The sequence below is a fragment of the Microcebus murinus genome, chromosome 12 (genome assembly GCF_040939455.1).
Source record: "Microcebus murinus isolate Inina chromosome 12, M.murinus_Inina_mat1.0, whole genome shotgun sequence".
NCBI classification, from domain to species: Eukaryota; Metazoa; Chordata; class Mammalia; order Primates; family Cheirogaleidae; genus Microcebus; species Microcebus murinus.
Window position 1 is genome coordinate 9,230,857 of NC_134115.1, and position 23,248 is coordinate 9,254,104.

The 23,248-nt window shown below is 36.4% G+C and overlaps 2 protein-coding genes across 3 annotated transcripts in view; one reads left to right on the forward strand and one right to left on the reverse strand.

Annotated features, from left to right (window-relative positions):
• Positions 1 to 23,248, forward strand: part of CENPP (centromere protein P) — a 232,289-nt gene that overhangs the window by 107,104 nt on the left and 101,937 nt on the right. The window lies entirely within an intron of this gene.
• ASPN (asporin) lies at positions 6 to 22,222 on the reverse strand. The gene is made up of 8 exons (XM_012747136.3): positions 21,940 to 22,222; positions 14,519 to 14,795; positions 10,799 to 10,911; positions 9,533 to 9,746; positions 8,626 to 8,736; positions 4,476 to 4,569; positions 3,562 to 3,700; positions 6 to 1,564 (listed from the first exon to the last, which is right to left on the reverse strand). Exons 2-8 carry the CDS (start codon positions 14,769 to 14,771, stop codon positions 1,367 to 1,369), a joined length of 1,122 nt encoding a protein of 373 aa, XP_012602590.2. The 5' UTR covers positions 14,772 to 14,795; positions 21,940 to 22,222; the 3' UTR covers positions 6 to 1,366.

Sequence of the window (23,248 nt, forward strand, 5' to 3'; positions counted from 1 at the left end):
AAATATTTTATTTCAAGCCAATATTTTTAATGATATTTTTCTTATTTTCTAATTTTACTTAACTTACGTTGAATGCCAATAAAATACATACAGTACTCTTTTATACAGAGCTTTCAGTTTTTGTCTGTTTAGTTTCATGATCTATCCCGTTATACTATAGGCGTATATCTCAGAGTTATCCAGTTTGTACATATTTGAGGAGGCAATTTGGTGTAGAACTCATAGTATCCAGGCTCTTCCAAGCAAGGTCTTCCAAAGGGATATCTCAAAAACGTTCCTTAGGGTTGAGGTGACCGTGTTAATAACCTAACAATTGCCATGCTATTAAAAGCTTATAATAACTGATAATAAAAAAATGTGAGTTACAGATTTTATATAAACACTACATGTTTTTATAGAGGTTTTATAATCAGAGAATAATAATTAAAAAAGAAAAGTATATGCTATAGCCCCCAAACCAGCTCTTCTGAATAGCACATTGAGTTGGTAATGAAGATTTACTGAAGGCTTTATTTTAAGAAGTCATTTTATTTTATTTTATTTTAATTTTATTTTATTTTGAGACAGGGTCTCATTCTGTTGCCCAAGGTGGAGTGCAGTGGCATGATCATAGCTCACAGCACCCTTGAACTCCTAGGCTCAAATGATCCTCCTGCCTTAGCCTCCTGAGTACCTGGGACTACCGGTGTGTACCACCATACCCGGCTATTTTTTTAAGTTTTTTGCATGGATGGGGTCTCACTGTGTTGCCCAGGCTGGTCTCAAACTCCTGGCCTTAAGTGATCCTCCCACCTAGGCCTCCCAAAGTGCTGGGATTACAGGTATAAGCTACCACACCCAGCCAGAAGTTAGTTTTAAACATAAAAGACAATATGATTATGTCAATCCATGCTTCAACATGATTAGAAATATTACAGTACTACCCAAGTTATTAAAGAATAAGCATAGTATAATGTACTCTTTATATAACCGTCCTTGTCAATTTTGTTTTCTAACAGCAAATGAAAAAGCACAAATTTTGCTAAGTCAAGCATTCCATTTACAGTACAGTTCTTTTTAAAATGTGCTTGATAAAGTGTTAAATACTGAATATCTTATTTTTTTTGTTACTGAGAAAGGAATATTCAAGCATGAGATTTATGCAAAATAATTTTTATACAAAAAGAAACAATAGATGCTTGTTTCTCTTAATCATTAGGTATCAATGGCAAAATTCTGTGGAAATTTTTTGTCATAAAATAAGCCAGTGGACTTGCCATGTTGAAATAGATTTTTGCTCGTATCAATAATACCACTGTTATTAATAGAGTTCAAGTATTCCAAATGTAAGAATTTTTGAATTTTATATTAAGTGGACATTAGTTAATTACTTTCTGAAGTTCGCAAGCTGAACACTCATTCTGCTCAAAACACAGCGAAATGCAGCAGGTTGCATTTCCCAGTACTTCACTGGGTTGTTGAATAAACTTATTGCACTATATAAAGATTTCTTCATCTTTGGCACTGTTGGACAGAAGTCATTCACTCCCACTTTTGTAATTGAGTTAGAATGAAGGAAGATTATCTGTTGTGGTAGAAAAAAAGAACAGATTAAAAATACCCAGTAAATGTAAAAGGAAAATATTCTGTTTGTAGTCAGCATTTGTTTGTGAGTTTTTTCTTTTCTTTTTTTTTTTTTTTTTTTTTTGAGACAGAGTCTTACTCTGTTGCCCCGGCTAGAGTGCCATGGCATCAGCCTAGCTCACAGCAACCTCAAACTCCTGGGCTCAAGTAATCCTTCTGCCTCAGCCTCCTGAGTTAGCTGGGACTACAGGCATGTGCTACCATGCCTGGCTAATTTTTTCTATATATATTTTTAGTTGGCCAATTAATTTCTTTCTATTTTTAGTAGAGATGGGGTATTGCTCTTGCTCAGGCTGGTTTCGAACTCCTGAGCTAAAGTGATCCTCCCGCCTCAGCCTCCCAGAGTGCTAGGATTACAAGCGTGAGCCACCGCGCCTGGCTGTAAGTTGTTTTGTCAAAAGATCTATCAGCATCTTAAATGCATATTTGTAATACAGCATCAATAGTTGAAATCACTTAATTTCGTTTATGCTATTAGGCAAGTTACAATTTTAAAGGCTGTAAACATGTCTTTTTAATTAAATTATCATTTAGAAAGAATGGTGAATGCAGGAAGTTTCCTTCATTCCCTTTAACAATCCTAATTCCGTCTTTCTCCTTTTTGGGCAACAGTGAAATTTCCGGGAAATCTACTTAACTGACAGTGTTTTGGCATATTGAAAAGTAGGAACCTTTTGCTGGTAAAGTTGAAATATCCTCTCTGGCTATGGTTACCTCTAGATCTGCCTTTACAACTTACTAAGATTTATATGAGCCCAATCACAAAAACTCTAGGCATTGCTAAAATATTTAAATTTGGTGTTCAATTCCCCAGCTGCTCAATATCAGTGCCATGGTTTACCATCGTACTGACCTCACTGGAAATCAAAACATATGCTGGACATCACTGTGTTGAATTGTACGCTTATGACTTGTGTTCTTCTCTGTATGTGCTACAATTCTGTTCATTAAAAAAATGCTAGCAAGACTATAGGTAGATTTAAGAGAGACTAGAAGTTGGAATCAGAGTTGTGGAGCAAAGTAAGCAGAATGAGATGAGAGATGTACAGCTTTAGAGAGGACAGATTCAGGTCATGCTCACTGGCTAAACAGACATCCAAATGCAGCATTTGGAAAAGTCAAAGCAAAAGTTGTTACCTTGAGATTGGCTCCTTCTAATATAGTACATTCACTGTGAAGGCTTGTGTCTCAAAGGCTTGTGCAGTGAACAAAACTTGTTTAAAGATAGATCAGAAAGAAATCTAGAAGCAGCACAGTGGCTCAATGCCCAGTTTTGTTCTCAGTGTCCTTTGCTTTTTGGGAGAAGAGGTCTTTTGTTCTTGGGAGGGTTTAAAGCTTTATCAGATTGTCCAAGGAATCTGTGATCCCTCCCAGCCTAAGAGTTGCCAGATTAGAAGGAAAATGCTGCTAATAATTGAAGAACAACAAAATGTGAACTCACGATGTTCTATAATAGTGACTTTGGTTAGTTATATACTGTATTTTGGATGGAATATTTTACAAATCATATACACTTCTAGTGACACACTAATTGTGAAAATACTTGGAGCCTAATCCTCTTGCTCTGCCTTGTGAAATGTTTCCAGAGTAAAAGGACATATGATCCTGCTCAGTGTCCCGACTATTCTTGCCTCCATGTGGCTACTCACCCCCGCAGACATCTGAAATTAACTGTGTCAGCAGTTTTGCCATAGTGGCCTCAGCCATTTCAAAAAGAGAAAACAGAAAATGGAAATGGATCCTGAGCTTTTAGGTGACATCTATGTAGAAACCAATCTCTTAAAGCTCTACTTCATAAAACACCTCATGAAACCTGGAGAGTCATTATATTTGAATTACCCCTTGTACTTGCTTGCTCTTGCTTGAGACATATTAAAGTGTTTTATAAAAATTATAGAAAAGGGCTAATATCTACCAAACACAAGCAGGATGTTTTACCTGGAGGTATTTCAACTCTGGTAATCCTGAAGGGATTTTTTTGAGTTTATTGTTTTCCAAATGTATTTCTCTCACACGTGGGATGTTAGCAAGACTTCCATTTTCGATATCTGTGATTCTGTTGTTTCCTAGGCCCAGCCTAAAAATGATATAAAATACATCAACTCTTATGTAGATGGTAGGTGTAATAGAGTTAGCTGAAAATGTCACAACCTAGTTAGAAATTAAGCCTGTCCTATTTTTATTTATGTTCAAAGGTATTTCATGGCTTTATTTAATAACCTATTTCCATATGTAACAAACCTCTCCTCCCTGGTGTCAGAAAAAAAAATTTTTTTTGAGACAGAGTCTCAACTCTGTTACCCAGGCTAGAGTGCCGTGGTATCAGCCTAGCTCACAGCAACCTCAAACTCCTGGGCTCAAGCAATCCTCCTGCCTCAGCCTCCCGAGTAGCTGGAACTACAGGCATGCACCACCATGCCCGGCTAATTTTTTTTATATATATGGTTTTAGCTGTCCAATTAATTTTTTTCCCTATTTTTAGTAGAGATGGGGTCTCGCTCTTGCTCAGGTTGGTCTCAAACCCCTGAGCTCAAACAATCCACCCGCCTCCGACTCCCAGAGTGCTAGGATTACATGCGCCAGCCACCACGCCCGGCCTTGTCAGAAAATTCTTTAACCTAAATTCAACAAACGGGAAATTTGAAAAGTGTCATTTTCTTTTTTCTATTTTATTTGCCTCGCCTATTAGCATAGGCAGTAATAATGGCGGTTCTCTAGTTTTCCCTTCAAACTCTTTGGTTGCAATAGTGATGATCTCAACTAGGGTACCTATATTTATTCTTAAAGAAGTTTCATTAATATCTTAATCATATGGACTACCACTTCTAAATTAAGATTTTGGGAACTTTTACCTTTGCAGTTCTTTGTATCGTTTAAAATCCTCTTGTTCCACGGTCGAAATTTTATTAAAATCTAAATGAAGCTCCAGTAAAGTTGATGGCAAACCTAATAAGAAAAGAAAGATATGTTAAATCAAATAAAACCAAGCCTCACTGACTATTTACTTTTCAAGTTTTAGATTTAGTTAATTTTTTGGTAGCTACTTTTTTATTAATTGTTTACTATGGAAATTTTTCAACCATACACAAAAGTATAGAAAGTATTATTGTGAACCACAATACTATTGCCCAGCTTCAACAATTATCTCCATTTTTTCAATCTTGTTTCATCTACTCTACTAGTTATTTATTGGCGTATTTATCTATTTGTTTTTGTTTGCTTTGCCACTTTTTTTTTGCTGGAGTATTTGAAATCAAATCCCATATAAAATGTTGTTTCACCTATAAATTCTTCATTAGATTTCTCTGATAAGATAATCTTTTTTATAATATAACCACACAGTTAAGATAACATCTAACAAAATTAACAGTGATTTATTTTTGGCTCTCATCTAATATTCAGTTCACCCAGTGTCTCAAGTATATCATTTTATAGCTTTTTCATGTCAGGATTCAAATAAAGTTACAGAATATATTTGGTTCTTATGTCTCTTGAAATCTCTCTTGTATAATATACTTCCTCCTTTTTTCTCCTGCTTCTATTGATTGATTTGTCTCTATATTGATTTGTTTGAGATATTGATTTTGTGCATTTGGCTGACCGCTTCCACATGCTATCCTTTATCAAGATCCTCTAACTCCTTATTTCTTATGGCCTGGTAGTCAGATCTATATATACAATCAGATATAGACAGATCAGCCTTTCACCTGGTGGTCTTGCCATTCATCCACGATTGCTACCTAGAGCCATTATCTCATTAGGAATTGGAAAATGGTGATTTTCCGATTTTGTCATTCTTTGTGGATTTATTAGCTATAATTCTTCAGAATTTTCCCTTATCAATTATTTAGTTACTTTGTAAGATGGTTTTTATAGAAAAGACAGCAAAACTTGGTTCTGTCAAGTAATGAATTGGTACAATGCCCAGAGGTAACCAGTTCAGGGTTTGTTTTTTTTTAACATCATTATAAACAAGTAGACTTTTACTTGATTCGATATGTTCAATCAATTGCAATATTTATTCTTTCAATTAGTAGTAGTTTTTTAATAAATTATGAAGCCTTTCTGAAGTGCCCTGGCACATGGTGGGCTCCCAGAGAGTGAATGTTCATTCTTTCTCTTCTCACATAGGCATATCCTGACTCCAGCTCTCCTTAGATAATCTCAAGCTGGAATGAAAGGAATTGACCAGAAGATTCGGTCAAACTTCATTTTGTTACTCATATATGGAGTATTATATGTCAACCAAGAGGTTCTGGTTAGCTAGCTGGGAAAAAGCTTTCTTTTTTTCAACTCTTGCTGAAACATTTCCTTCCTATATTAGTGGTAAAGACTGATGAATGTAATTGAAACATCCTTATGAATAGCAATAGTCTTCATTGCTGAATTTATTTTGATAACAGAATCTGCTTTGCATTTTAAATATAAGTAAACTAGAGAGCTAGTAAATAATTCTTCTAAACTGAGAGAGTTCTAATTTCTTGAATTCTGATTAAGTGAGTGTAATAGTATTTATGGAATGATAGGGTCCTTTCAGTATGTAAGACAAAAGTCTGTCTTCTAAGGCCTTACATTCTAATTGAGCAGATCCATTGTACATACAAAAATCACTAGAAAAATAGATGGGCAGTGTGCCAGCCTATTCAAGAGTAGGATATAGAAAGTCAGAGAAGAGAGAAATCTCTGGAAAAGGGTTTGCAGAACTTGAGGGGAGTGTTGTGTCCCTTAGGACATGAGGAAGGTGGGTAATCAGAGAGAAGAGTAAAGTACAGCCTCTAGGATAAATAAGCAGAGGCATGAATTTGGCAGAAGCTCAGTAACCGCCAACAAATGTTAGCACACTTTTGTACAGGTACTTCTGTTCCCACCATTTTCAAACAAGTCTCCCCTCTCCTTTACACAATACCATTATGCAGTGGAATTTCCCAGATGAACAGGAAGGAAGACATTTTCTTACTCTCTTCCTCTCAACCTATTGGGTCTGATAAGGACCCTCAGGACATCTGCATCATTTCATCCTGCCACAAGGGGCAAAACTGAATTATGACATGTAGGCAGTCAATCTTTATATTTCAGTGAATAAATTATAAAAACAAAAACTTAACTGGCTTCTGAATGTCAAAGAGATCTTGAAGGAGTAGTCATGCAAGTTGAGAGATTTGATTCCAATTTATATTACAAAAGACATAATGTTCCTTCAGGCTTTGGAAGAATCTCAAGAACTTCATGAGGAGTTAAGCCTTCATTTTTAAGACATACTTTGAAATTTGAAGAGAATTGCAATGAGGATGATTTGCAGCATAGGAAAGAGTCACACTGCTAGTGTGACTATGAAGAATGGCCATGCTGTGGGAGAGGCAGCCTGGACCGGCATGCCGTTCCCTCCTCCTATCCTTTAGGTCTCACCTTCTCTCCTCCTCCCTCTGCCTTCATTCCTTTCCTTGTCCTGACTCTCCTTTGCCGGATGTCATCTTCTACAATATGAAAGGGATTTTATGTGTTTAATTTATTGAGTAAAGTCTGTATTTTTTGAAAATGGTAAGGTAAATAGGTTTCTTGTAGAAAAACAGCCACCTCCTTCAAAGCTAAATTAAGGTGGTTTTTTATTTGTGTAGTTCTGAATTAAACTAATTTTTTTTCCTGGATGGTAAAATTGTCTGCCCAGTTTTACCTTAGATGATCTTTCACCTAAGTGAAAAGTCACCACTTGATTAATAATAATAGATTTGATGTGTCTTTTAAATTATCGGTTTATGTTTGTTTTGTTAACCTTCTGTATCACATGAGTAGTAGAGAGGAGGGTTATGATAAAGTTGTTGCTTTTACTGGTGGATACTGAAAAAGCTGTTTGAAAGTGAAAATATGTTGTTAATCATAGGGGTTATTTCTGATCCAGTTAGCCATCAAAGCAGAGAGAGACTTCATGCCTCCTTGTCAGGGACAAGGAAAGCAAGACTTTGAGCATGAATTCCAAGAAAGGCAGTCCTACCTAGCTAATCATCAGACAGGGAGCTTAGAAGTAACTGGTTAGAGAACGGGTCCTGTAGCAAATTCAAAGAACATTTTACTTTGAGGTCCCAGCCTCAGATTACATGAAGCCATGATAAAAAGCTCAGTGCTTATCCTGGTAATGATTATGTCATGAGAGTGCACTTCGTATGTGCCAGACACTGTCTTCAGACCTTTCTGTGTATTGGCGCATTGATTTTCATAGCATCCCTGGAAGGAAGATGGGTTTAGAGTGCCTTGCCCAGAGTGGAACTTCGGTTCCTGCTAGAGGCAGGGGCTGCCCAGTCTGGCCTCACAGGCTCCGCTTCCAACTATGGCTGTATGGCTGGGGACAGAGTCTCTGGCCCTATCCATCTTTTTCTGCTTTCTTTCTCTACAGAATTTTCTATTTCTAACAGGTACTTCACAGAATGACAGGTATAGATCAGTTAATGTCAGGAAAGAGAAGAAAAATAAAAAAAGTGTTTATTCTTTCTGGGGGAAGAAAGATTATGGTTTAATTCTTTTTTTTTTTTTTTTTTTTTTTTTTTTTTGAGACAGAGTCTCACTTTCTTGCCCAGGCTAGAGTGCCATGGCGTCAGCCTAGCTCACAGCAACCTCAAACCTGGGTTCAAGCGATCCCTCTGCCTCAGCCTCCCGAATAGCTGGGACTACAGGCATGCGCCACCATGCCCGACTAATTTTTTTTCTATATATTTTTAGTTGTCCAGTTAATTTCTTTCTATTTTTAGTAGAGACAGGGTCTTGCTCTTGCACAGGCTGGAATGGTTTAATTCTGTCAGAAAAAAATGCACTACACATGGTACTTTATGTGTGTGTGTGTAAGTAAATGCTAACTTTCATACTATACTGACCAAATATACTGGAACAGGGACTTTTAGTTGCAATGTATACTGCACATTGTATACTGTACAGTTTATAATATTACATTTAATGGTCATTGTAAGATGACAATTTAAAAAATACTCTGTCTTTAATAAAGTAAATACAAACCTTTAGGAACTGAGGTCAGTTTTGCTTCTGCAATTCTGATATGGAACACTGTCACCCCTTCAAATGCCCCTGGCTCTATCCCATCATTATCAAGAGGGTTTGCACTCATTTCTGTGGGGAAAATGACATGATTTAGTACACATAGGTTGTATATGGTGGAAATTCACCAAGCAGAGAAACACATCCAAAGAATATTCAAGAGGTGTAAACTTCGTCTTTCAGATTCCTGTTTACTCAATATATCTGTTTCTATCTATTTTCCCTTCTGTCAGCCTCAGAAAAATACTGCTTTGTATTATGTAAACTAGAATATATAATGAATTCACTATTTTGCTTTAAATTACTAAATCAGTGACATTATCATACTCCTCTAACTATAAGCATAATAAAAGTTTTGTTGTAGTAATACTGCATCAGAAAAAAAGATTATCCTTCATATAATTCAAAATGTTTGTATTTTCCCATGTACATTTTGTTTCCTAAACTTTATTATGTGATTTAGAAAAGTAAGTTGTCCATTCCAAATAATATCTGAATTAATTTTATACATTATATCTGAGTAGTTTATATAATATATTAAAAATACTACATTTAAATTAAGTAAGAATAACATAGATTTTATTAATTAGGGTCTAATCAGAGAACAGAAGCCATATTAAGTGTTTCAAAGGAGAATCTTGAGAGAGAGAGAGTATTACAAATGCCATATTTTCTTTAGGTACTATAAATTTTGTTTGGCATTTTAAATGGTTTATAAATGGCTTGTGTAGGTAAGGATTATTATTAAATAGATTAAAAATGAATTTTGGAAATTATCAATTCTTAAAAGTTAATAATGATGATAACGTGTTCTATATCTGCTTGTCAATTATAATTTTAAGATGTCCAATTCATTTGAAAAACTTACCTAAAACATGTAAAGCATTCATTCCTTTGAATGTGTCCTTTTGTATTTTCTTGACTTTATTATCATGAATTCTGAGTTCTGCTAATGATTTGGGGAGATTAAGTGGTATTTCACTTAATTGATTGTGGGACAGATATAGCCTGCGCAACTTTTTTGTGGTTAGAAAGGTTTTTGGGTGAATCTTTGTTAGCTTGTTGTTGTTCAGAATCAGAGCCTGGATAAAACATAGAAAATTATACAATATTAGGAAGTGTATTTGATTTACTGATATTCTACAATAAGTACTCAGTCATGAAAATCAATGTAATTTATGTCATTGGTGTATTAGATCAACCACATAAAAAATTTCCCAGTCCATTCGAAGCTTTTAAATAATTACTACTGAGTTAGAAGAGTGAAAAGCTGTTGTTTTTGTCATCGTTGCTGTTGGTGGTGGTGGTGGGGGTTTGAGACAGAATCTCACTATGTTGCCTGGGCTAGAGTGCAGTAGTGGTATCATCACAGCTCACTGCACTCAAACTCCTGGGCTCAAGCAACCCTCCTGCCTCAGCCTCCCAAGTAGCTGGGACTACAGGCACACGCCACCATGCCCGACTAATTTTTGTAGAGACCAGGTCTTGCTCTTGTTCAGGCTGGTCTTGAACTGCTGGGTTCAAGCAATCCTCATGCCTCAGCTTCCCGGGGTGCTAGGATTACAAGCCTAAGCCACCAAGCCCAGCCAGTGAACAGCTTTAATGTTTGATGTTATGCCTTTGATTTAGATACAAGCTTATCTTTTTTTATTATATCTTTGAATAGGTAATACATTCAACATGGTTGAGGCTTCAACCTCTACCCAGCCTCCTGTTGTCCTTTACCAACAATATTATCTTTATCTTATCTTAAAATCGTTTGCTGTACAAAATTATGTTTAGAGCCAGGCCTGCATCGCAGTTAAGGGATAGTATGGCTATGGTATTTATAGCACTAAAAGTAGTATTTTCTACCTTCTCTTCTTAGTATACCTTACCTGGAGATGACCATTAAACTCTTAGCCCACTGCCCTTTACCTGCCTATTATTTAATAAATGTCAGTTGAATTAAATCATTGATTGAGTTAAAGCTATAATTTTTAATTGACTAGAGCCATGCTGAATACAGGGATTTTTGTTATTCTTCACACAGAGAAAAGTAAGACTTATTTATACTAACATAGTATAATTGATCATTTTAGCAGTGATACAGATTTTCACTTAAATATTTGAAAATATGAGCATTTATTCTTACATAAAGTGAAGTGAGTCCTTTAAAATCATTTTCTTTGATTTCCTTAATTTTATTGTTTTGAAGGTCAACCATTCGAGTATCAAATGGAATGTTGCTTGGGACTGAGGTCAAACCTGAGAAAGAAACAAACATGTTATATAGTAGAGAATCATGCTGAAGATGAGATTACTAATTTGGTGGAAATATACACTTTTAAAAATCCATGATTATCATTTAGTAACAGATGACTTAACAGTTGTAATGGATGATAAAAACATTGCTATTTGGGAAGGCCTCAGGACCTTTTCAGATAACTTGATTTTTTTTTCAAGGTATGTAGCAGTGTCTAGCTGTCACCACTAGTCTACTTCAAGGTGAAATAAATGGAGGTAAGTTAGGGCTGCTCTTACAACTGTGAGGACGACCAACAGCTGATGCACAGCTTCTGGTGATGTACTTTTGCCTGAGGGATATTAACTTCTTTGCAAATTTTCAGGCTGTAGTAGTACTAAATTGGAGCATATGGGTTTTGACTATTTTAAGAAGCCTTAAGATGGAGAGAGTTGTACTTAGAAAATAGATAAATTACATTATTTTCAGGTACATTATCAAAACTTTGCTACCCATTTCTTTAATTAATTCCTCTAATTAATTGTAAATTCTTTGATATACAAGTACTTATTCATATTTAACTCTCCATTAGCATCTGAATATGACATATACCATCACTTAATTCATCACCCACAGCACTAGTTCAAGTGCAAAGGGATTTGGCTAATGGCTCTTTTCCAGCCATGTGCCATACTTTGAAGTTATATTTTTAGTCACAATTCCTCTTTGCAGGTACAATAGTACTTTTCTTTTAAGTTGTCTCAGCTGCATACTTCCTCTTTTTGTAGATATTTAGTAATACTAATTAAATGACAAACATTTTTCCCCCCTCTTGGGTTGAAAAAATGAGCAGAAAATTATCAGGAGCTATATGTGATGTATTTCTTTCTTACTTTTTTGCTTTCCCTAGATGGCCAACCTGAGTCTTTAGGTGCAATATGCTCATTGTTGGACATATCATGCAACGGTTCTGCTTGATGAACATGGGGCCTCCTTGTTTTTTCCTAACATTTTATTATGAAAGTGTTCAAAAAGTTGAAAGAATTTTACAGTAAAAACCTATATTCTCACTATCTGCTTTCTACCATCAGAATTTTCCTATACTCTACTTACTGTCCATCCATCAATTCATTTTTTAATGCATTTTAAAGTGAGTTGCAGGTATTAGTACACTTTTGATAGAACCGTTCTTAACCCCTGAAGAGTAATAGTATATCTAATGGCTACAAATTGAGAGACGGACTTTCTAAATATTTGAATATCAACATTCTACTTTACAGTTTTATGTACTTTTCCCCTCCATACTTTAAAATTGATAACTCTTTTAAGAAATTTAGCCATTTATTGTGAGAGGAAAAGGAGGGGTTACTTGATGAGTTAGCAAGTTAGAGGGACAGTTTTGTTTATTAGATTAGATTAATTTTGCCATCTTTATAAACATAAGAGATTATTTTGGTTTTAGAAAATGATCTGGAAGTCTTGCAGGAAGGAGGTTCTGGAGGTTCTGCAGAAAGGATCCTCTTGGTAACAAAGATTTTGACAAATCTACTCCCACCTGGCCACTGATGAAATTGAAACTCTGAAAAGAGTTTCATCTCCTAAGGGAGAAAGAGTGACAGGATCTTTTTATAGTAATGTTGTGGGGGGGTGGGGGGGGTGCAACTGCTGATAGCATGTCTAACTGTCAAAGATATCCTTAGGTAGATTTTGTTTACTAGAGCTTTTTCAAAGCTAAATATTCAGAAGACTGTGATGCGAACAATAGCTGTCTCCATGAGGTAGCTTGAGTTTCTCAGGTCTTTGGGGACAAGTGTATGCTGGAGCAGATTTTTGCAATGTTTCATCTAAGGTCTTCATTTTGGAAGCAGATATCTTCTCTGGAGCAGCAAATGTGGAGGCCAGCATGTGAGGATGATCTACATTAAAGATAAACATCTCCTATTCACCATCTTACCCAGAATTAATCCAGTTTACGTCCAGTGGGGTCAAAGCAGATACATATATTTTTATTCTGATTTTTGATTAACAAAGTGCTTTGCTATGAACCCACTCTGCAAACTGAGGGTAGGTAGTGTTTTTACTTGTCTGGCTTACAGCTTAGTGATGATAGTACATTACTAAGGAGGTAATCTCTTTTCATACTTAGGATCTGTCTGTGCTTCTGCATTTCTCATTTTTGCTGCTTTTGCCACATTCTACATGTGCTTCCAAACTAGTTTTCTCAAATGATAACTTGCAGCTTGTTATCTTTTTCTCATATTCTCAAAGCTAAGGCAAAGCTTTGCCAAAGGTAAAGGTAAAGCTTAAGACCCATTTTTTCCCCTAGCCTATTTATATATTCCATTAGACCTTCCCAGTAACTCTAGCTCATATTAGTCCTCCCTTTTCTGAATGCTTTTTGTTGCCTCTCTTTTTGTCATGTAATGACAACTTTGTCAAAGTCTTTAGAGTGAATTTTAATAAGCTTTGACTCTTGCTCTGAATGCTGTGGCAAGAGGAAACAAGTCTAAAGCTTTTAGAGACACCTTGTCCTCATATGGAATCATGAAGTGGCCCTCATGGGCCCAGAATGGGAGTTGTACGCCAGACCCTGGCCTCCATAGTGGGGCAGGTCTCAACTGTCCCTTCTTTTGGAAATAGCTGAGGACAACAACTCTTTATATATTCCTATCACATTCCCTCCCTGAACAGGGCACGAGTGTGCTCTTGAGTACTCCTTCATTAGAAGTACTAAAGAAATAAGATACTCAGCAGAGAATTATAAAATTTAAAGATACTTCGTTAAGCCACTTCTGTTCTAGGCAGTTCTAAACCCAATTCATTCTAAACAAATAGAGCATTATCTTTGATGTGTCTAGATTAGAGTTTTCACAAACTCTCTATAACCCACTTCTTTGTTCTGGACATGCAACTTATTTTGTTATCATAGAATTTTACTGAAAAGTACAGTCCCCACCTGCTAATACCCTGAGATGAAACTGCAGTGATGTCCATTCTCTCTGAAGGTAATTAAAATGAAGTGCTTTTATTTAATTGGGGAAGAGAAGAAAGTGTTCTATGTATAGAATTTCCACTATGATTCTGACTTCCTGAACTTTTAAAATAAGTTTGGATATTACTTTGGGGTTTGCTATACTTAAGCCCTAAAAATTTAAATGAAAAAATCTTTTATGATCAATGAGATGATTTTTGAAATGTGGGTAAGGACTTTCCCCATCCTTTTAATTTTGTTAGAATAGCAGTATTCTTTTTTTTTTTTTTTTTTTTTTTTGAGACAGAGTCTCACTTTTGTTGCCCTGGCTAGAGTGAGTGCCGTGGCGTCAGCGTAGCTCACAGCAACTTCAAACTCCTGGGCTCAAGCAATCCTGCTGCCTCAGCCTCCCAAGTAGCTGGGACTACAGGCATGCGCCACCATGCCCGGCTAATTTTTTGTATATATATTTTTAGTTGGTCAATTAATTTCTTTCTATTTTTAGTAGAGACGGGGTCTCGCTCAGGATGGTTTCGAACTCCCAACCTCGAGCAATCCGCCCGCCTCGGCCTCCCAGAGTGCTAGGATTACAGGCGTGAGCCACCGTGCCCGGCCAGAATAGCAGTATTCTTCAAAACAAAGTTGATTTATGTTCTTACCCAGATCAGAACAATGTACAACTCGTGAGTAGCACTGACATCCAAACGGACAGGTTGGAAACAGATCAAATGGGAAAAATGGGCTCCTTGGCTCTTTTGTTGGAAAAAGAGAGTTGTCATCATCGTCGTCATCATTGTCATCTGTGTCTTCCATATCCTTCAGCATCATATTTTTCAATGTTATATGTGAAGGGCTAAAGAAGGGTTTGGCAGAGCACAAAGCCAGGAACAGTAGGAGCATATATTCCTTCATATTATCTTAGTGTACAGGATCAATCTAGAATTAAATAGACATTGACTAGTAAGTTAATTTAAACAAATATAATTCCTATAACTATATATTTCTCAGTGCTGGAAAACATAAAGTGGAATGGCATTCTTAACCATTGCTAGCTAATTGAGAATATATTTATAAAAACTCTTTGGAAACCAGTTCAGCAATATGCATTAGGAACTTTAAAAAAATCTCTTTTTCATCCCATAATACTACTTTTTGGAATCTGGTCTTAGGAAATACTTCTAAATTGCAGAAAGATGCTCCTCACGGAATTATTTATAATAGCAAAAATATGCAAGATAATTCTAATGGTTAAAGGAGAGCAGTAAAATAGAGTATATTTATTTCATGGAATATTTTAGAATCCACAAAATGTTTCCAAAATCATTTAAAATTATATAATTTGTGAAATAAAAAACACAAATATAAAATATCCATACATAGTATACTTACTCTCACAAACCATCAAAATATGGCAGGAATATACCTGACTGATGATAAACTCTGGGTGGTATTATCATAGATGACTGTGTCTTTTTTTGTTTTCTTTTTTCTTCTGTAGTTTTTATAATGAGCAATAAGTATTACTATTATAATTAGAAAACTAATGTTTTTAAAAGAAAAACAGATTATCGATCAGGTGCAGTGGCTCATGCCTGTATTCCTAGCACTCTGGGGGGCCGAGGCAGGAGGATTGCTTGAGCTCAGGAGTTGAAGACCAGCCTGAGCAAGAACAAGACCTGGTCTCTACTAAAAATAGAAAAATTAGATGGGCGTGGAGGCATGCACCTCTAATCCTAGCTGCTTGGGAGACTGAGGCAAGAGGATCGCTTGAGCTCAGGATTTTGAGGTTGCTGTGAGCTATGATGATGCCACTGCACTCTGCCCAGGGTGACAAGGTGAGACTCTGTCTCAAAAACAAACAAAAACAGATCATGAAATCTGGCTTTCTATTCCCAAAATCTTTCCATTGCCTTAATATCATTGTTCTTTTCAAAGGAATGTCCTCAGAGTCCCTTTAGATAACATCTGGACGTTTTCCCTGATTTCTCTTTACCCTCCCCAACCTAACTCTCATAGTTGGTCACTTTTTCCACAATGTCATTGTGATCTTTTTTCTTCTAATCTGTTCCAATGTCTAATACCTGATACAAACCATCTGATATCTAGATTATTCTTTCTTATTCATCTTTCCATTGCGTTCTATTTGTTTGTTTGTTTTTGGTGAGGCCAGGTTGTGTTCAGTTGTATTTTTTAAAACTCATACAAAGCTAGAATGTACAAATGAGAACCTCCAGGGCATAGATGTGTTGCACCTGATGACTGATATTCCTTTAGTAGTATTTATATATCATAGTTTCATAACTATTACCTCTGAAAAATTTGTACATTCTTAGAAAATTTCAAAAATTAAAAACATTATGAAATCATCCAAAACAGATGTATCATTAGAGATGCCCATTGGTGAGCCCAAGTCCTGGGAGGAGGACATCCACTCCCCACCACAACAGAGGGCTGCACAAAACATACCTCAGCCACAGTCACCTAATAGCCTGCCACGCCTGCCATTGCCTGACTGCCAGACAGCCACTGAGCTGCAAAAGACTTCCAGAGTCAGTCAGGGTTGGTCTAGCCACAATAAGATCTTACCCCTCCCACCCCAAATCCCAGCTGGTTACAGTTTCCCAGAATCCAGAAATCAGCTTTAACATCTCTCCATGGGCTTGCTTTTTCCTCTAGTTAGGAATCAGAAATAAATTCATTAACTTAATTAAAATATAATTTATATATGTTATGTCCTTTTTAATCACAAAGAGGGTTAGAATGTCCTACTGCCATGTATTATTAATCTGATAATTACATTATTTAATTCTTTATATGCTCCAAAAATCTAAATGGTGACATGAACATTTGCCCACAAGGTAGCTGAATAGGACCAGTCAGGTAATGTGTGGGATTCCTGTAATGATCCACACTCAGTTATGCTAGGAAGGAGATTACAGAACAGATCTGAGAATAATTATAAGAATAATCTGAGATTATTATTACATTTTAATAATCCTATTCTGAATCCTAGTCTGAATTTCAAAACCAGCCCTGGCCCCCCATCTCTACACTACTTTATAGAAATGTCAACTCAAGCTTATTCTAGACTCATCCCTCATATTACATAAGAGGAAATGAGTTGCAAAGAGCTTAAGTAACTTCTCCAACATCCCCTATCAAATATAAATGGAGCCACTGGGACTCATCAGTCCCAGTTCCCTGTTCTTTGCCACCTTTGCTACAACCCATGGAGGGGGAACTTTTATCCAGAAATCCAGTGTCTTCACAGGCACTCTGTCATCGCTTCCTATCCAACCAGTCTACAAACTGCTGTCTGTACAAAAAGGGGCACCCATACAGCTCAGATTCAGAAGGCAGAGAATAGAATGATTATATAGTCAAATTTGTGCGGTGTAGAGTGAGAGATTGTGCTGGCAACAAAAGGCCCAGTGACTTCTGTTGGACTGCCCTGGTGAAAATCACAGCTGAGGCTGACTTCTGTGCCATAGCAGCAACAGGGCATCCCCGCTGGCAGGCAGGTTGATATTTCATATTCTGGTCATCCCAGGAATCCTGGCATGGGGTCCTGGTGAAGATCGCCAGGGCTTCGTTTTCAACATCATGTTGTCCCTGGCACAATGTTTCTGTTTCTTAGCTGCCTGACTAACTTTGACCCATTATGTTTTTTTACTTCAGCCTTCTGTGTGGTTCCTGGCTTCTTGATGCTTAGTTACTAGCTTTGCCTCCACCTCCAAAATACTCATTCCCTAGGAAATTCAGCTCTTGGTTCTTAGCTAAGTCAAAGCTGGTCCCTGATTCCAGTTTATTCTTTAATGTTCTTACATTACAGCTCTGTCTTCTAGGTGCACTACTGCTCTTGATCATGTCTGACCTTGGCAATGAAAAGCTGTAGAATTACACTGTCCTCTGAGGGCCTGTCTCTGGCTTTCTTTGAGGTTACTGGAACTATTCAGTAGACATTTACCAAGCACCCACTGTACCCTAGGCATGGTGTCAGGTGTCAAGATGCTGAATCAGTTGGAGTCAGGCACATATCCCTCCCCATCCTCTTTTCTCCCACTCTTCCCTACTCAAAAAAAAAACACAAAAAGCAAACAAAAAACTCCCCACAACTCTTAATCAACTACTATCAGGTAAATATGGGATTATTATTAAAGTTAACACTTCAATATCAAGTGCATTAACAGAAAACTAAAAAATAAAATGTCAAGATTAATAAATAGACATTAATTGTATACACTGTGACTTATGAAATAGGGATGAGAGTGTGGGGCTTTAACACTAGATGTGTGGTCCCAAGGGCTTTGAAAATAAAATTCTTTACCATATGTTTATCTACTCATAACCCTCAGTTTACTGTTTGCGACTAGTAGAACTACAAACATCTATAAAAACATAACATGCATATGAAAAAAAGATTAAAATTGAATCTACAAACCTAGTAAGAGGGATAGTGGGATTATGAGTGAAGCATTTTTTTCTTGTCATGCATGTTTTTTTTTAATTAGGTTGCTTTAAAAATATTTTAAATATCAGCACACCAATAGAATTTTCTTTGCTTTGATCCTATGTATACTTTTCTTTTCCTACCACTTCTGTAGTATTAAAGCTATATCACAATGGGTAGAATTAAAGATTTCACACTGTTCCAATCTATCTCTATCCAAAAGTTAAACAAAACACCTACTTGAGAAATTGTTTTAGAGTTCACAATTTCTTGAGGCTTAACCCCATTTACTCTGGTCTATAGGAAATGAAGATTTTGATGAGTTTTAGTTTTAAAGTTGGTTGTTTTAGTTTGTCTTTTCTCATAGAAACTTTGAGTTAATATGGGCTTTAGGTTCCCAGTCTAGACAGAAAATTAACACTTAATATACCTGAAATACAGAACTAAGAAAACTATGGAACTTAAAAAAATATGTAAAACATCAGGAATGTGTTAGACATCCAAAGTAGGATGCCAAGAACACATCTTGGTGTTCTTTGTGGCCTGGCAACAAGATTGAGGACTGGCTTCGGCTCCTTTGCACACCACATGGTGGTTAACCAGATTCCTTCAGTCTAATGTCACAATCAGAACCCCACCCCCACCCCTAACCCCTCCACCACTTGACATGCTAGGTCAAGGTTTGAGAGATGGAACAGGATCAGGTGTAAGGAGAAGAAATGGTGAGCTGAGAGGATAAGGAGAGGGCACACAGGGCAGAGAAGGGGGTAAGCAGAAGGGTGGTGGGCTTGCTTCTTTTCCACATCCTCACCTCAGGAGTGCTGACCTGCCCACCTGTGGTATCAGGAGAAGTGTCAACCAGGGCCCCTCCTTTTTTCTCTCTTCTTTCTTAGACTGTCTCTTAGACCCTGCATTTAATCAAAACTGAGGTAAAATGAAAATATGAAATTGAGACTTCCACCTGCTAGTTTTAGGCAATAGCATTATCAGTAATAGAAGCATTCTAGTTGTTGAGCATAGAGGCAGCCACCTGTATAAAGTAGTTGGGCTCTTTCCTGGCGAAGGATGGAGACCTGTGGAAGCAAGAATGTCATCTAGTTGAAAGTTACTCCTGGTGGTGGAGATTCAAGAATATTTGGGACCAGGGAGCATATCCACTCTGCTTGAATAGCTCCAGTGAAAGGACTCATAGGGAGCGTACCACTTCGAGGGATCATCTTCCATTGTTGTTCATTTATGACTGTTAGAAAAGTCTTTATATTGAGACCAAAAAGGCCTTCTGGCAAGTTCATTTCTCTGTGCTAGTTCTGTCTTCTGTTAGCCACATAAAATTAATTTAATCTTTTTATATTCTCTTATCCTAGTTGCTTACAAAGATAAGAGTCAGGCCAACCTTGATTCCATGAGGAATTCATTTATGCTCTTCATCTGATTTTGCTGGTTCTCTTCCATAACCTTGATAAGTGCGAGTGATTATAGGTCCTAAACCTCTCCCTATTCCAGCTGTGCAGCTGTTCACCAATAGAAAATTATTGGAATGCCTAGGAAGAAACACTGTAAAGAGTATTTTTTCTTATTATTCAGAAGAAATATAGAGATTATTATTTCTCATTTAAAATGATATGACTTTTAGTTGTTTGAGTTTATTAGTATGGTTCAAGCTCCATTTTATTAGTTTTGGCAGCATTTAGATTGTGCTATTTTTAAAACCTTTAAAAATATTTATATCTTTCTTGTTCTCAGGAAGACTCAATATTTCCCTGATTTAGACCAGTTTTGTCAGTGTTTTCTACATGGGAAGCTTTGGATTTTGGTTTCAAATTTCTCTTAATAATATTTGGAGTGTTATTCCAGTGCTACTGCTGTTACTAATAAATCATAGCAGTTTAGAACTAAGAGAGACCTTGGGAACTTCCCCCCCAGGGCCTTCTTTTTACAGAAGGAGTAGCAGAGACAGGAGGCATCCAAAGCTCACTGGAGGTGGTAGAGCTGAGGGCCTCCTCATTCCTGTTGATTGTACTTTCCGCCAAACTGCACGTCCTCCTCTAAATGGACTTCAATCTCATAGTTACTTCTAGACAATAAACAGAATTTCCCCTGTAAAAGACTAGGTGAAAAGGTTTGGCTGGGTTCTCAAAAGAGTTCATAGCAGGACTGGAAATATAGCTAAGCAGTATATAAGCTTCATTTTTTCCACTTAACTCGTCCACAAACTTAGAATGGAAAGTTTGTCTAAGTGAAATGGTATTTCCTTTCAGACACTATTATTAGGTAAATAAGTCACTGTACTTTTAAATTTCACATTTAAAGGTCTGGTTGGCTAATTTTCCCTTTGGCTTAAATATGCCTATCAGTTCACTGATCCTTGTAGTAGATTTAAATATATAAATATGGTATGACATGCTGCATATATCTCACAGAAGGAATCCAAACTAAGGTATAATCAAGGCACACAGCTTCGTAAGTCAACAAAAAAGTTCAGTCGTGCATTTGGAAACTTACAGTACCATTTGTTCATGGATACTTTTAAAGGCAACACTTTCCTTAAAAAATTAATTACTTTTACCTTAGAAGTATAAATAGCATTCTGATTAAAGAACTTCTGGCTGCTCTTTTTGTAGTAATTTTATCTTTCATCAGTTTTTCCATATGTCTAGCAACCTAGCTATTGTCTTTAAAAAAAAAACAAAAAAAACTCTTCTTGCTCAATTTTTTTCTGATGTTTCCTACAGTGCTTCAAGACTTGTGCTTGTAAAGTTAATGTATTTTGTTTCAAACCTCAGATCAAGTATCAGAATATTCATTTTTTATATATTAATTAGTTGTAACATGAGACTGTACATCCTCTCCTTTCCACTACTACGCTATATTGCTTAAGGCCAAAAACAAACTAAAAACATCAGGATACTTTTACATGTGTGGGCTTGTGATCTATCTTTCTTTCTTTGTTTGTTTTCTTTTTTTTTTTTTTTAAAACAACTCAATGAAGCTCGGTAGGATGAAAAGAACCACTTTATTTTTACAGAAATATAAACCCCTCAGGTTCTTTAAGACTCAGTCCCTATACCATGTGGCCACTGTTTCTTGGCTGCCACGCCTCTGAATAGATTAACATGAAAGAATGCTATACTCTATTTAGATTACTAGGGAGTACAGTATCAAATACATTGTTTAATTTTTAGAAAATATCATAGTTTTACATATTGAAAGAAATATTTATGTTCCATGTAAATGTTCCACATAAATGTTCCATGTAATATATCTGTAACATCCCCAAACTTTATTAATTATTACAGTAATGTCATTTTTCTAAAAGAACATATAAGATGTTTACTTAAATAATTTTTAAAATCAATCAGTTAACATTTATGGTAAAGCATAATGACAGATTTTCACTTAGCTGTTAAAAAAAGTCACATAATTATATTAAAATAAATTCATTATACATAGACATAAAACTACAATAATTTTAGGTACATAATTAGGTTTATATTTTAATGCTGATTTTTAAGAAATTATAGAATTAGGCTTTGAACTTAATCATATTATTTACAAGCATTTATTAGTAATATTAATGTCTCCCTTAGTATTGACTATAAAGTAATTTGTACAGTAGCACATGAAACATACCTGTCAGAAGAGAGTAGTCCTCTTGAAAGTAGAATTTATCCACCACGTACTACTTATCTATAATGTAAATGTTCTCAGGCACTGTTTAAGAAGAAAAGATGAGGAGGTATTATATTTAAAAGAAAAAACACCCTTCAGTACAGCCCCTGGTGTAGCTGTACCCTGGGTGATACTGGAATAAACTGCTTCCACAGATTAGTCCATGTTAGTACTGAGGAGCAAGATTAAAACTTGTTACTGCTCATGTGTTTTCCATCACTGTTTGTATCGTAGCCAAGACTTCTAGCTAAACTCTAGACGTCTACTGGAAGATTCTGAAGAAAAAAAGGGGGGGAGTTTAATAATGCATGGCAGCTGGCCATTGAAAGTGCAGTCAGAGTCATTCAAGAAATACCTGATTTGAAAAAATATGAAATTCTCAAGTGAAGGATTATTTATAATTTTAAATTGCAAAAATCACTCATCCCGTATAGACTAATAAAATATTTATCCATCTGAGTAAAGAATACTAACATTATTGAGGTATAAATGCTGACTCCAGATGTACCTAGAGAAAGAAGCCATGCTTTTGTTTTCTTCTAATGACTGAAGCTATTACATTAACCATATTTCTCAAGACTGTTTAAAAAAGCTTTTAGCTTTAAAAAGCCATTAGTCCTAACGCAGACATGTTAGGGGAACTGCAGATCAGGCTCCATGAGCTGCTTCTGGGCCCCAGCATACATAGTAGACAGACATGTATGTCCAGGTGACACCTTCTTGAGATCCATACAGCTTTTCCTTTCCAAGAGAATATTGGCTGTTATCTCACTGTCATTTAAGAGCAGGGAGTGTGCTATTCTCTGAGAAGAAAATCATTATTTGTACCCCTTTTTCCACTCACCCCAAGAGATTGCCCAGTTCCCACATCAACTAAGACATAATCCTTCAAAAGAGGACAGTTTTCTAACTCTAGTGACACACTCACTGGTGTAGTTGACCCCAATGGATCTTCCTGATTGTTGTGCAGGTTTAGGGACCAGCCTGTTTCCAATGGGTTAGCAGAATCTGTTCTCTCCTGTCATAAAGATTCTGACCAACATTTCTTACCTCTCTCCAGAGAAATTACCCAAATTGTTAAAGCAAGGCAGCTACAGCCACAGAGAGAGTACTGTGCCTCGGATGTGCAATGTTCATCCTCCCCTCACTTAAAATATTCACCTTGGACCTCGGATCTGACAGTCACAGTTAGCTCAACAGTCCTATACGTAACCTTCAGTGTAGCTCAGAGTCTGTTCCAGCCCTGCAGCACCTGAGGGGATGACAACTC